Source organism: Vicugna pacos, chromosome 11 (assembly GCF_048564905.1).
Source record: "Vicugna pacos chromosome 11, VicPac4, whole genome shotgun sequence".
NCBI classification, from domain to species: domain Eukaryota; kingdom Metazoa; phylum Chordata; class Mammalia; order Artiodactyla; family Camelidae; genus Vicugna; species Vicugna pacos.
Window position 1 is genome coordinate 96,310,319 of NC_132997.1, and position 14,025 is coordinate 96,324,343.

General features: G+C 39.7%; 1 protein-coding gene across 3 annotated transcripts in view; it reads left to right on the forward strand.

The window, feature by feature from the left end:
- The window catches only part of EDRF1 (erythroid differentiation regulatory factor 1), a 35,505-nt gene that overhangs the window by 6,094 nt on the left and 15,386 nt on the right, over nucleotides 1-14,025 (forward strand). For 2 of the 3 annotated variants that reach the window (XM_006207432.3, XM_015241884.3), the window contains exons 7-17: nucleotides 2,409-2,510; nucleotides 2,778-2,899; nucleotides 3,690-3,801; nucleotides 5,065-5,212; nucleotides 5,298-5,406; nucleotides 5,700-5,811; nucleotides 7,288-7,548; nucleotides 9,652-9,723; nucleotides 10,031-10,181; nucleotides 12,229-12,417; nucleotides 12,744-12,944. In XM_006207432.3, coding sequence (XP_006207494.2) covers nucleotides 2,409-2,510; nucleotides 2,778-2,899; nucleotides 3,690-3,801; nucleotides 5,065-5,212; nucleotides 5,298-5,406; nucleotides 5,700-5,811; nucleotides 7,288-7,548; nucleotides 9,652-9,723; nucleotides 10,031-10,181; nucleotides 12,229-12,417; nucleotides 12,744-12,944 — 1,579 coding nt within the window. The remainder of the gene's footprint in view (nucleotides 1-2,408; nucleotides 2,511-2,777; nucleotides 2,900-3,689; nucleotides 3,802-5,064; nucleotides 5,213-5,297; nucleotides 5,407-5,699; nucleotides 5,812-7,287; nucleotides 7,549-9,651; nucleotides 9,724-10,030; nucleotides 10,182-12,228; nucleotides 12,418-12,743; nucleotides 12,945-14,025) is intronic. The other variant, XM_006207433.2, reaches the window with a different exon arrangement.

Below are 14,025 nucleotides of genomic sequence, written 5' to 3' on the forward strand. Positions count from 1 at the left end.
ACCTACATTAATGTTATTAAGCTTTTAGAAGGGAAGAGAGAGTAAGATATGTTATCTGTTTTGTGTCTTATACTCTTGGTTTCTTCTTATTGTTTGTTTTTGCCCTTATTGTGTCTATCAGAGAATAAAGTATCTCCATAGATGTGAATTGTGCTTGTCTATTTTCAGGAAAATATATTGACAAATTCAAGGAAGGTAAAAATAAATTCTTTAACTTTAAAAACTTTAAATTTTGTTTTTCCTCTTGCTGTGTGTTCTCACACATTGAGTGCTGTTTGTCCAGATTGTTTCTGTCCTCAGAGTATAGGGTTATAGGAGGCAAATGCATTTAACTTCATTTTAGTTTTAGTAGGTTTTCAGGTAGAGATGCCTCATTAAACTATAGAGTGAACTTAAATTTTTTGCAGAGTTGGGAAAACTGTAAGGAAATGGAAGGGAGTAATTACCATGTAAATCCACAGAGTGAGAACTTCAGGAGGTGGGGGTATTTTATGGATGAGAAGGGCGTGGGTGCTGGGTGCTAGCAGGGCCCCATGTTGTGACCTGGGTTGTGGTTACATGGGTCATTTGCTTTGTAGTTAGTCATTATGCTATATTCTGTATTGTTTGTTTTATGGACTTTCCTATATGTGATTGTATTTCACTAAAGGAGTTGTAAAAAAATTATTTAGTATTCCTAGACTTCAAAACACATACATTCCAAAAGACCACATAATAGAAATACTGGTCTTCTACCATCCATCTCCCCCTTTATCAGCCTCATCATTCTCTTCTTAAAGGGTTACTGTGAGAAACCTTGTAGACTTTTGAGAATCTGTAGACTTGCACGTGGAGGAAGTGAACTGGTATCTATTTAATGCCTCTTATGCCGTGTGCTTTATGCCGTAAGGGGTGTGTAAGTTTTTTTCATCCTTGGAGCTGTATATGTATTATGTTCTTGGTATCATTTTACAAATAAGTAAATAAAGTTCATATAAAGTAGATGTTTTATCTGTGGTCGCACAGCTGGTTAAGTTCAAGCTGGGGTTTAAACCCTGATCTTCCTGACCTCAGAGGTTTGTTCTCACAGTGGCACTCCACCGTGTCCCCGGATTCCACACATTTAGAAGGCCCTGTAAGCAGTCAGGTTTTCTTAGCAATGGCATATTCCTAAACAGAGCTAGCCTGCCTAAAAGTAATCTTTTACAGCTTATTTTTTATAACATATGTCGCCTAAATTTCAACATACAGAGATTTATTTTTGTTAGTAAGCTATCACCTTGCAAATTCTTGCTTCCAAAACTAAAATGTAAGACAGTTTGAGGCCTGTGTTAAGCAGTAATAGAGTTTAGATAGGTGTCTGTGGTATGGCCTTGGAGCCAAAGCTTCATTGAGAACATTACAGCCCAGAGCCCAAACTCCGCTAAAGCAACTACCTGGCAAATAGAATCTGGGGGATTGGTCCATTGGTTGATAACTTGTCTGTTTAAACAAATAATATAATCAGATGAGGTTCTTTGGAGAAGACAAGACACAGCAAAAGCACTGAAGATCCCCCCCACCCTCCATGCTTGCAGTCATACATTCTTACTTGGCAAGCAGGTGCTAAGCCTTGTTAGCTCACAAGTAAGAATAAGCAACACGTATACATGTTCATGTGTGCACACGTTTGCTTGCTCATCTTGGTTTCAAATAGTCTTTTTTAATGGCGGCTGCCCTAATGGTTGGAAAATTGAGTGGTGGATTGAGTTTACCCTATGTCAAAGGTTCCCCTTCCTATGTGTTTTCCAGAATGTATTCCACAGAATGTAATAAGAGTAAAAAGTGTTACGAGATCGAATAAATTTGAGAACATTGCATTATACAGAGGTAAAGTGGGTTTTTCCACTGCAGATCTTCTTAGAAGCCTTATATGGTAGTAAGTATTGTTACTATCCAAAAGCAAATCCCTTAGCAAATGGTGTTTTTCAGACTTGGCTCAGGAAATTTTTCACTGAGTATTCCAGGAGCTAGACTTCTGTGAAACATACACTAGAAATGTGACCTTGGAGGCCCTCCTGATGACCAGTGTCTCAAAAGTATGACTGAAGTTTCTTAGACACCTTTTAACTCAGTAGAGATGGGGTGGGCTGAAAGGGCAGTGCTCTTCACAGTCATCTAGAAGATAGTAAAATAAAAAAAACTTCGGAAGTTTAAAATCTTTAGTCCTTTTTATTTGAGTAAGATCTGAACGTGATTAGCTTATGACAGTAGCTGTGATAATTAAGAGCTGAAGGATGCCACCGAGTGATGAGAGTTAGTGATTTGTATTAGTCCTAATTCACCAGAGTGGATCCAAGGTGTGTGCTTTGAATGTTTAGGTGGTACAGTAGGCCGTTTTTAAGAAATTACAGCAGCGGAGTCACTGCTTCTCCTTGCACTTTTCACAGGGAAGTGAGCCTCTTGAACCCTCATACATAGTGGGGCATGTGGCCTCAGCACCTAAAGAACAAACCCTGACTACTTTATTCAATGACGGGGAGAACAGTCAGGTACGCTTCTCCCGGTGTCCAGGTTGAGACACCGAATCCCCAGTCTGCTTCGTCGTTTGAAAACTAGTCTAAATTGGAATTCATAGGGGAAAAAATTCTCTTGATCCTGAAAGTCTCTTGCTAAACATCTCTGTGATCTTGTAGCTCTGGCTTTAGTTTACTTTGTCTCCTTTGTCTTTTCCTTTTTCTAGTCTTTCTCTGGATCATGGGAGGAGATTACGGATTTCCTGTTAATTACATAATAATCTTTCCTATTTTAAATCAAAGGGTCTTAAGAATGATTTTGTTCGGAATATTTTATGGACATTTGAAGATATACATATGTTAGTTGGCTCCAACATGCCTATATTTGGAGGAGGCAGATATCCAGCAGTCAGCTTACGTCTCAGGTAAACCAAAATTGTATTCCTTAAGAATCAGTATTCCACCTGCTTTCGCCTGTCTATCTTTCCTTTTCCTAGTGTTCTTCACCTCCCTCTTTCCACCCTCTGTCTGTTGAAATGGCCACAGTAAGGAGGGAGTGTTTCAGCAAAGGCTGAAAGCCCTATGGCTGCCTTTTCATTCTAATCTTTAATGAATGGATTCAGAGATCTGTTGTCCGGACCTAGCCTTAAGTCTGAGTCTACAACTTGAGAGAATAGGGAACAGTTATTTAAGTAGTTAAGGAGGTGGTTTACCGGCTTCCTGTTAACTGATTGTGAACATTTTTCTTAATGTTCCAGGTGTATTTGTTCATACTAGCCAGTGTGAATCCTGACTTGGGCTTTATCATGCAGGTGGTCAGGCTTTTCCTTTCAGGTTGTGTGAGGAGCGCATAGTAGGCTCCCAGTCATTCGCTGTCATGGTTCCTTCTCCTCTTACTGAAAACTCTTAGGGTCACCAGTTAGGAAGTCAAAGCAGAGTTTATGGAAAGATGTTACGTACAACACACCACATGAGCTGTGTGTGCATATCTCATCAGAAAAGAAAGCATAATGACTGGGACATAGTGCTGTATACCAGAAATTGACACATTGTCATCGACTGTACTTCAGTTAACAAAAGAAAAGAAAGCATAAATGGCCTTCTCCATCTGGGGAGAATAGATTAAAATATTTTAATCAGAGAAATACGTCTCAGATGGATTAATTCTGGAACATCATAATTAAATCAAGTAACACCGGAAATGTCTATTTTTAGGGATAACAACAAGCCAATTAATGTGCTAACTGGAATTGACTATTGGTTGGACAATTTGATATGCAACGTACCAGAGCTTGTCATGTGTTTTCATGTAAATGGAATTGTACAGGTAAGGCAGATGCAGTGTGACTTTTTATATAATCTTTCAACCACAGATTGGAGCAGAAAGTATCTCACCAAAGTCGTCAAGGCCCTGAACTAGTAAGGTGTATTTTGGCAGGAAGATAGCTATGGATACGCTGAAATGTGAGCATTTTCACATTTGAGTTGGTGATATCAGAACCTAGATGTTATAGGAGTCTAACTTTACCTGTAATTTGTGGGCTGGTCATAAATATACTAAAATCTACATTTGTAGCCGTAGAGCTGTAATTCTAGTGGCAGGAACCCATAGCAATTACCTGAAAGTATCTATATAGTGGAGGTGTTTACTCAGCATATAAATACCTACTCAGTTTATGCAAAGTTTTAAGAAAAGTTTCCAGCAACAACTGCATAAATAAGAGAACTTGTATAGCAAGTTGTTATCGAGCATGTTCTGTTTGTGAGGGACTTTGTTGGGAGAAAAATAAGGTTTGGTCACTACTCAGATACAGTCTAATGGGAAATAAGAATGTACAAAGAGAAAAATAGGAGACAGTGGATTAACTATTAGAAGCACAGTACACACGGAAGTTTGGGTGATCAAGAAGGGTGCGATCACTTCTGTTTTGATCTGGTCTTATTTTCCAGTTGATTTGCAGTTCCTAGTCTTCAGTAAATACGGAAAGAGGCACTTAGAGGAGAGTGAACAGAAGACAAGAGGAAAAAATATGGAGGCGTTTTAAAAATAGTGGTGATAATAGCCTTGCAGCCTTACTCTTACTACTACTGCCTCTGCCCTCTGTGCCCCATGTCTGCAAAAGAATGGAGTCCATGGCTCAGGGGAAAAATTGTGTATACTAGAGAGACTACTGTCTGGGGAGAGAAAAAGACAGAAATATATATTTTGAGAAAGCTTGCTGGATGAAGTCTACCTTCATTTACCACCTTCCCAGTTGAAAATCGTTGGTGTAGAATTAAAGAAAGTGTACATTGCGATTTGTTCTGTGGTTAGGACAAAAATGAGATCCCGCCTAAATCTGTGGTTCAAAATCTGGTAATGATTCTCTTTGGAGAATTAACTCCTGTGGTAAACCGGCCACATTGCTGGGTGGAGTGGGTCAGATTCCTTTGGAGTTTTGGAGCAGAAAAAAAGACCAAAAACCATTGACTTAACTCTCATGCTGTGTAGGTGTCTAGCTGCAGGGTTTATATATTCAGTTGCTTTTTAGTAAGAGAAGTGTTGCTGCATAGGTTTTCTCTTAAACTATCTTCTGTCTGTGTTTTACAGAAGTATGAAATGATAAAGACAGAAGAGATTCCCAACTTGGAAAACTCTAATTTTTCTACTAAAGTCATAAAAGACATTGCACAGAATATTTTATCATTTCTGAAATCTAATTGTACCAAAGAGGGACATACCTATTGGCTGTTTAAAGGTGAGCTAATTCTTGAATGAATAATAATGTATTTGTATGGCAACTGTAAAATGAAGTTTATTTGGTTTTTTGGTTTTCTCCCCAGCAAGTGGCAGTGATATAGTGAAGCTCTATGATCTCACTACTCTTTGCGAGGAAACTGAAGACAAGTATCAAAACCCCTTCACAATGCCAGTTGCTATTCTTTTATACAAGTGAGTGCTGTAGAAAGTTACAACGAAGAAGTAGTTTTCTTTAAAATTTTAAGGGTACGACCACACTGTCCACACTTTGCTTTGCTTTTAAATGCCTTTTAGCTTTCCATAGTTTAAAATAAAAATGTATGTATACGTATGTTCCAAAATAACCTGGTGTGGGGTGTAAAGTACAACATTTAGTTGTTTCTTACAACCCTTATTCCACTGGAAGGAAAGAAGAGCGTGTTTAGACTTGAGTCTTGCAGAGGATGGTGAGTGCGGAATAAAGTTGATAATGAACATTTGTGTAGGGTTGCTTGCAACATGATGATGAAGAAGAATCAAAATAAGAAGCACTATGGGACCATTAGAACCTTGCTTCTGAACTGTGTTAGACTGCTGGACAAAAGCAGACATCCTCAGGTGAGATTAACATTCGTAAGTTCTCTCAAAACATTCTGGCGTTCTGATAGCGTTGTTGCCTAGACGTTAAAGCTGCCTAATTCATAGTGTGTAACTGCCTGGCCCGGCCTGGCGGCCAGTTACCACATGTGGTGTTGGGCACGTAGAATGTGCTTACTCTGAATTGAGACGTGCTTTAAATGTAAAATACACACTGGATATTGAAGATGTGTGTGTGTGTGTGTGTGTGTGTGTGTGTGTGTACACATTACGTTTGAAATGGTATTTTGTGTTTATTGAATCAAATATAACATTAAAGTTGATTTCACCAGATTTTACTTTTTTAACATAGTCACTAGAAAATTTTAAACCTTGTGTGTGGCTCACATTAATTACATTTTTCTTGGATAGCACTGTCCTATAAATTGAGAACTCACATAATTTTAACAAAGTAGTGCTGTTTTTTCCTTTGTTTCATCACTATGAGAGGGTGGGAAATTGCTTTATAGTCTCTTTTAAAAGATCCATTTACATGACTGGCCTTTGTTACCACTTTGTTAGTATAAATAAGGCTCACATTCTATACCTCAGTGTATGAAAGCATCTCTTAAAACAGTCTCTCAGTCCTGTGCCCCATGATTTTACACCACCCTTATCACCCTGAAAACAGTCTGAAACTGACAGCTGTATGTTGTAGTGTAAGGCTAGTTGTATCCTGTTTAAATCAGAAAAGATGTGTAGTATCTATGGTTTTTTAAAGGTCCAAGTTAATTTTAATTTTAGCCTCATTCAATTTGGAGATGAAGATTATCCTAGAGACGAAACCAAGAGAAATTGTTTTTGGAACAAAAATGACAAAACTGTTTCTGGCTTACTTACTGCTGACTGATTAAGGAGATGGGGGTTAGTGAAAATTGAATGGTTTATGTGAAAGTTAGAAAATATTGTTAAGACTATTGCATGTCTGTGCTTAAGAATTACTTGAATAATGGAGTAGAATGAATGCATATATATAAATGCTAGTTTTAAGAATTTCTGGACTTTTCCTTCATTAAGCTAGTGGGGGTTTTTCCCTTGGAACTATAGATTGTATAGTGAAGATTAGTAGCCTGTTAAAGATAAACTCATTAATTCACAGCTTGTAAAGAGAAATTCTGATTTCTTGGATGATACAGAGTTATATCTTACTAGTATTTTAGTTATGACACTTTACACGTGAAAACTTGTCTCCAGTGAAATATAGTTGCCACTTTTTTTTTTTAAGAGGAAGGGCTGGGAGTGTAATAATTTCAGGAAATATATCAACCCATGAAGATTTTACAGAGTACGTTCAGAGTATTGGTACTTTAAATCAGGACCATTTCTCTGTGTGTTAACAGCCTATAGTGGAAACAGCCTGTCTGCAGACCTCCTAAAATTTGTTAGTATAGCAGTAAAATTCCACTTTAGAGCACTCAGTTTTGATGACAGTCACTTATTTTTTTTTCATTTTATAAGATTATTGCTTCAGCCAATTACATGCTTTCAGAACTTTTTCAACTGGATGAACCTAAAAAAGAAGAAAGTTCAGAATCTCCTTTAAATGAGAATTCTGATGAAAGTTACAGTGAAGAGGAGGAGGAGATGCCAGACAGTGATGAAAACGGATCCTACAGCACCGGTTCTGATCCATCAGATGACAACAAAGCAGTGGCTGTAATTAAGTCTGTTGGAGAACTGTCAGTTCCAGAAAAATACAAATCTATTCACCAAATCAGAGTAAGCATGTTGAAATGTGTACTAAAAGTTTATCAGTGGAAAAACAAACTGTGGTTAATTGAATACAGTTAGCCTCTCAAAAGATGACATTGCTTCAGTAAATCCGTAATGGCCTAGGATCTAATAATCATCAGCTCTGTGAATTCTAAAACTCGGTTTTATACTTGTCCCAGGGTTACTGACTCACGTGCAGACCCGTGGTAGGCAGTTGCATAAACCGCACATCAATGTTTTAAGTTTTATGTGGGAGGTTTTCCTTTCCAGTGACCGGTGTGTAGCTGTGTTTCCTCTTCCTGGTTGCTGGGAGGCTGAATATAGAGGTTGCTTGGTGAACATACAATCCAAGCAGATGGATGGCTCTTTGATCCACGTGTGGAGAGATCTGGCACATATCCCTGTGCCACAGGACAGCACTTTTCAGAGACCGTGGCCACGTCAGCTCAGTTGGACACATCTGCACTGGTTAAGGCCTGATAGACCCTAACAGCTTCCTGCCCATCGGGCTTCTGTTGGTGTCAGTTATGTTGACTGTCATCAGCCTTTTTCTAGACAATGTAATTATGTTTCATTTTTCTAAGTTAATTATTTTCCAGTCATATTTACAGATAATCTCTTAATTTAAGGTCTGAGTTTAATTTTCATCCAGAAACTTTATATCCAAATAGATTTTTAGAGGACTCCACTCTGTCCCCTAAGACATTGGCTGTCTTCCCAACCTTCTCTTTCTTCATTTACCCTCTAGCCACATGGCCTTTTTTCTGTCTTATAGTCAAGATCATGCCCGGCTCAGGGTCTTTGCGTCTGCTATTGCTTGTGCTCGGACCTTACCTTTCCCTAGATCTTTCTGTAGCTGCCTTTTTCTCAGTCTCGACTGAAATGTCACCTCCTCCAGGAGACCTTCTCTGACCACTGTAGCCAAGACATGCTGTATTTTTATCTACTTCAAGGAGAGGATAATCTGTTCCTGAAGTTCTTGTGTTTGTCTCCTGTCACTAGAATGTAAGCTTCCCGGAGGTCTGGACTCTCCTGTAGCTCCCGTGGTGAGAACACATGATGGATGCCCAGTAAATATTTGACCACTAATGCAGGAAAAAAGTCGTTAACTGTATGTCTGAATTTTAGTGCACTTCCAGCTTGAACCCTGCAGTACAGTAAAAAGTGTCTCTGATTATAAAATTATTGATTGTGAAAGTTACCTGTATTTGGGAAACTTCATTGTACCATAATGCAGTAACATTCTGCATTCTGTACACTAGACTCTGGATTTATGGGACAATTAGATAGTAATTAAAGATGGAGAGTGGTATGTTTACAGATTTTTTTTTCCAGAGACAGCACTTTCTGTCAGTATCGAGAGCACACAGAAATGTAGTCACAGTGTTCATATAAACACGTCTTTAGTAGTTAGCATTGCCTTATCACCATACTCTTTGAAGTGTAGACGGCGTGGCTCCAGAGCCCAGCCTCAGCTGTGTCGCACGGCAGTCACGCGCTGTGTGCTTGCACACGTTAACATCTGTGTTTACGTCTCTTGCGTAAGATGAGAATGGTGATTTCCAGGCTCACAAGAGTCACCAAAATGGAATGCCTTGCAGAAGCCCTTACACATCACAGCACTTAGCAGATGGAATTGACTAGCTGGCTTTACTCTTAGTTAAGTATGCAAGTTACACAGTGAGAACACGGGCAGTACTTGTTAACTTATTGCTGACTTGGTGATACTGTTAATTGTGTGTTACCAAGTACTGGTGCTGGTTAGGAGTTGAGCTGACCTGTCGGATTAGGTCTGCACTGATTTAAAACATTATTACTCGTATTCTTGCTTTTTTTTTGTAATGGAATTATTCTTTAAATTTTAAGTACTTAAGGCAACATATATGCCGAGAGATCTTTTAAGCAGCATTTTTGTTGATGCTTTTATCAGTTTACTCTGCAATTAAAACAATACTTCAAGCTGAAAATGTCAGATACCTCACTAAACTGAATACACAGACAATTTAAAAATGATTGATTTTTAGAGTTTTGGTAATTCCTGGGAGATGAGAGCTATGGAATTTGTCACGTTGGCAGCATATTAATAATTTTAAATGTTTGTTTCTGAAGCCCAGTTGTGCGTTTCCGGTTTGCCATGACACAGAAGAACGCTGTAGGCTCGTACTCAGCTATGTTCTGGAGGTGAGTCTTAGTTTAGGCTTCACTGTTTCAGTGAAGTCTGTACTTGATATGCAGGTAGCGCTTGTTTATTGGCATCTGAATGCTATTCTGAGTGATGTTCTGCTGTAGTTTTTTTTTTTTCTCTTTAAGCATAAACTGAAAATTAGTTTTTCCCAACACTTTCAGGTCAAATGTAGTTTTTAATAGTCTGCTTTCAAAATATAAATTCTCTTAAATGTGTTTAGTAGTCCAGACATTGCCTTATGTTTGGTTTTCAGTTGACGTTCAGTTATATGTATCGTAAATGTTTCTCCCTTTTTTTTCAAAGGGTTTGAAATCTGTGGACAGCAGCATTAAAAAAGAAAGTGATCTCCCTGCAGCAGACCCTAACACCCCAATCCCCTTAAAATATGAAGATGAATCCACAGGGGGGGGTCCTGAGGGTCTGGAGAAGCAGATGGCCTTGTTTTTGGACAAAAGTAAGTTGAATTGAAGTGCAAATAAGGCCTTTTCAGTGGAGTGATATACTAGGCCTTCTTCAACAGCAGGCTTATGTCAATTAAGGCATTCATTGAAAGGAATTCAGAAAAAGGATATCATGTGAATGGAAAGTAGGAGAAGATACCCTTTCATTCAAAATATAAAGTAAAACAGGGTAATTTCAATCCTTTGTAGATGTTTCTAGCAAGAACATAAGGAGCCTGCTTCTTCCCAGTACCTGCTGTGAGGAGCTAAGGCCTGCAGCCTGGTGGGGTTCTCCTGAGAAATTACCGCTTCTGTAAACATAGTCGAGTGTTGAAGCACAGACTTAGGAACCAAACCGCCCAGCTTCAGATCTCGGCCTCGCTAGGGCAGGTTGTTTGACTTTTTTAAGCCTTATTTTCTCTCTCAAAATAGAGACAATAATAGTGCCCACTTTAAAGGCTTGTCATGGGGTTAAGTGAGTTAATAGTGCTCAGGACAGTGCACATGGTAAGCACCATAGAAGCGGTAGCTATTGCCTCTTGGTGCTTGAAGAAAGCTGGAAGCGCCACTTATAGAATATCTGATTTGTTCCTCAAGAACATCACTTCACGAAGAACGTGTGGACTTTGAAGTAAAAGTCCTGAGTTTCTTGATTATTTTAATGTAAGTTGTATTTCTTTTTTTTCCAACGTTGTCTCTCCCTTTCCTTTTTTTTTTTTAAATCAGTTTCAGTTATTTTTAAAAGTGTTTTGAAAGCTTGTATATTTGAAATAGTAGCGAGTGCTTTCTGGTCTTTTCTTTGCTTCATGAGCGAGGATTCATATCCCAGCTTTTATGTAGAGCTTCCTGTGCGCTGGCCTGAGCCTGTAGGCAGTGAGGACTTCAGACATCTCTCCACATTTTTCATAGTGTTCTCTTTTCTGAAATGCCTTTTCTGTCCCCTCCTGCCTCCCCATCTCAGCTGTTGAAAATCCTGCTCATGATCAAGATCTCGGTGCTCACCTCTGTCCCCAGCCAGAATCACCTGATTCCCTCACCACTTTGTCCTGTGGTCACTTACTGAAGCCTGCTTTAGCCATAGTCAGCTGTGTTTAATGGTTTTAGACACGCACACGAACACACTCGTGAGCAAGGACTTCATCTTATTCATCTTTGGTTTCTCACAATGCCTCACACACAGAAAACGCAAACAGTGGTGGCAGAGGAAAAGGAAATACATGCACGAATAAACCCACTGGGGAAACCAAGTACTTGCCATTGCTCTGAAAGGCTCGTGTGTTGTAGCTGGTGGGGTTGGGTTCCCGCAGCACTTTGTTCTTCCCTCTGTGATTGCACTGATGTTCTTTGTTGTGCTTCATGTTATCAGCCCGTCTGCATCTCTGGTCTGTGAGGTCTGCAGGGACAGAGGCCATGGAACTTCATGTCACTGTTTCTGGTGCCTAGCACAGTGCTTGGCACAAAAGTGGCCATTTGTTGGCTAAAGAAGTAGTAGTGGGCTGGCCTTTAGAGGGTATTCCTGTTGGAGGAAACCGCAAATTAAGATGGAATATAGGAAAAACAGGCACCTAATGTAGACAGCAAGCAGCAACTTGACTTTGGCTGGTGGAGAACTGGGAGGGGGTAAGACTGAAAAGATAGAGCTCAAGAAGTGGAATTTAATAAGTGGTGAGACGCCATTTTAATGTTTTCAAACAGCGGTTCCACTGTGAGTAAACCTGTGCTTCGGGAAGGTAAACTTTTTGACAGGTTGATGCCTAGACTAGAGCGAGGAGGCAGATAATCAGTCGTGAGTTTAATCATGTCAGTGACCCCAGAAGAGAATGATAGGGTTGGCAGCTGCAGGGGAGCAGGCCTTGGGAAATCCCAGAGTTCTGGCCACTGCTGAGATTCTGCTTTATTGCATTTAAGTAGTAAAATATCATGTTTACCAGTTTTGTTGTTAACTATTAATAGTACCTAAGTCTGGAGTGTTTTTATTAAGAAACAGAAGTTACTCTTCTTTTTTACAGTGAGACCTATGTTCAAATAAAACGTGCTGCCTTTCTTTCCCTCATGTCGTAGTGGGCTCCCTTCAGAAGGGTAATTATTCCAGTCAATCTGGAATGATCCCTGGTTCTTGGCAACATAAAATGAAACTCCAGCTGATTCTCAAGTCATCTAAGGCCTATTATGTTTTGTCTGATGCTGCCATGAGTCTTCAGAAATACGGAAGAGCGTTGCGATACATTAAATTAGCTTTGCAGAGCCATGGTAAGTCGCTGCAAATGAGTGGGTCTAACAGGCTTTGGGAGGAGGGAGCAGAGAAGGCGTCTGAATCACAGCGAAGTCTTATTCCTACTTCTATTGTAAAATTTAATTAAAAAAACTTTTTCTAATCTCGCTTATGCTTCCTGGTGTTTTCCACTTTGAGTGGTTGTACATCTGTGCACTTTGTAATATATGAAGTTGGGTGAAATCTGACGTAAACTCAGAGTGGGCAGCAGTGGTACAGGGCCTTCAGCTGCTAGCAGATGTTGTTAATATCCATTCACTTTCCGCATGCTGTGTTTTCTCTCCTTCCTGCCCTTTCCGCACAGACACCTACTGCTGCCTCTGCACCAATATGCTTTCTGAGGTGCTGCTGTTTCTTTCTCAGTATTTGACACTCTGTGGTGATATCCAGCTAATGCTGGCCCAGAATGCAAACAACAGGGCAGCACACCTTGAAGAGTTCAATTACCAAACCAAAGAAGACCAGGAGATACTACACAGCCTCCACAGGGAGTCCAGTTGTCAAGGTGCGCCAGCGGGACTCCTCCTCTGATTCGTCAGTGTCAGGATGTTAGTGTTTGGAACTGCTGTTCTGTTTCATCATTTCTTAATGTTAAAATTGAGCGTGAACCTGTGGATTTGTGTATAAAATGGTTTCGATATATTTTATAATGACTAGTTACACAACTAGAAGTAACTGAAAAATAATCTCTGAAGACAATCGTGTTGACCTTTGTGGGAAGTTTTCCTAGGTGACCCTTCTAGTCAACTAACCAAGCCATGATTTTCTTTTGAAAGGGAATAGCAGTTGGTAAAAGTGGATGAATTAACCTTCTAAATGGTTCCTGGGGCCTAAGATACAGAGATCATTAGTTTTTAAACTTAGTTCATAGCTGGCTGGGTTTTTTGGGCATTGTCAGATTTTAAACTGGGAAAAGGAATTTAGTCCACAGCAGCATTACCCCTCCCTCGTAGCTCAGTGCAGTTATGTAAGCGTCATGCAGTTAGGGTAGTAAATGAGATACAGGTGAGTCCTCTGCAGGTGCTGTTTGTAATGTATCCTGGAACTGTTTTCTCATGCTCGTAGATTGTTTATATCGCTTGATACCCACGCCCCAGAAAGTTTTGGGCTGTTAACATCTAGAGAAGTACACTGGGGGAGGAAATATTTCTTTGCCCTCTTTCTGCCCCTTTTCCCCTTCTGAGTTTCTCAAATGATCATTTTATTTTAATAGACATGGTGAGAAAATCCTTAGTTTGTTTTTACTACCCCCATCATGTTAATTTCATTGAAAACACTTCTTTGTGAGAGTGACGTGATCTTTGAGTGTAATCAGCAGGAGTACTGCCTTTTTTCTCCTTGAATCTTTGGGCCCTGCACCTAAGTTTACTCGTCCCCACTAGATGGCATGTTTGAGTCTTTGAGAGCTCATCTGTCAGCTTCTTTTCTGACTTAACCTCACATGGGCAAACGGTAATGTACACAGCTAGCCTCTGGTAGCACTCAGCGCTTTATTTCAAGAACTGTTTACAGTAATTAAAAAGAAAAAATGGCCTACCTTGTATCCGTGGACAACTCGAGGTCTGTACCAGTAAGCGATGGACCTG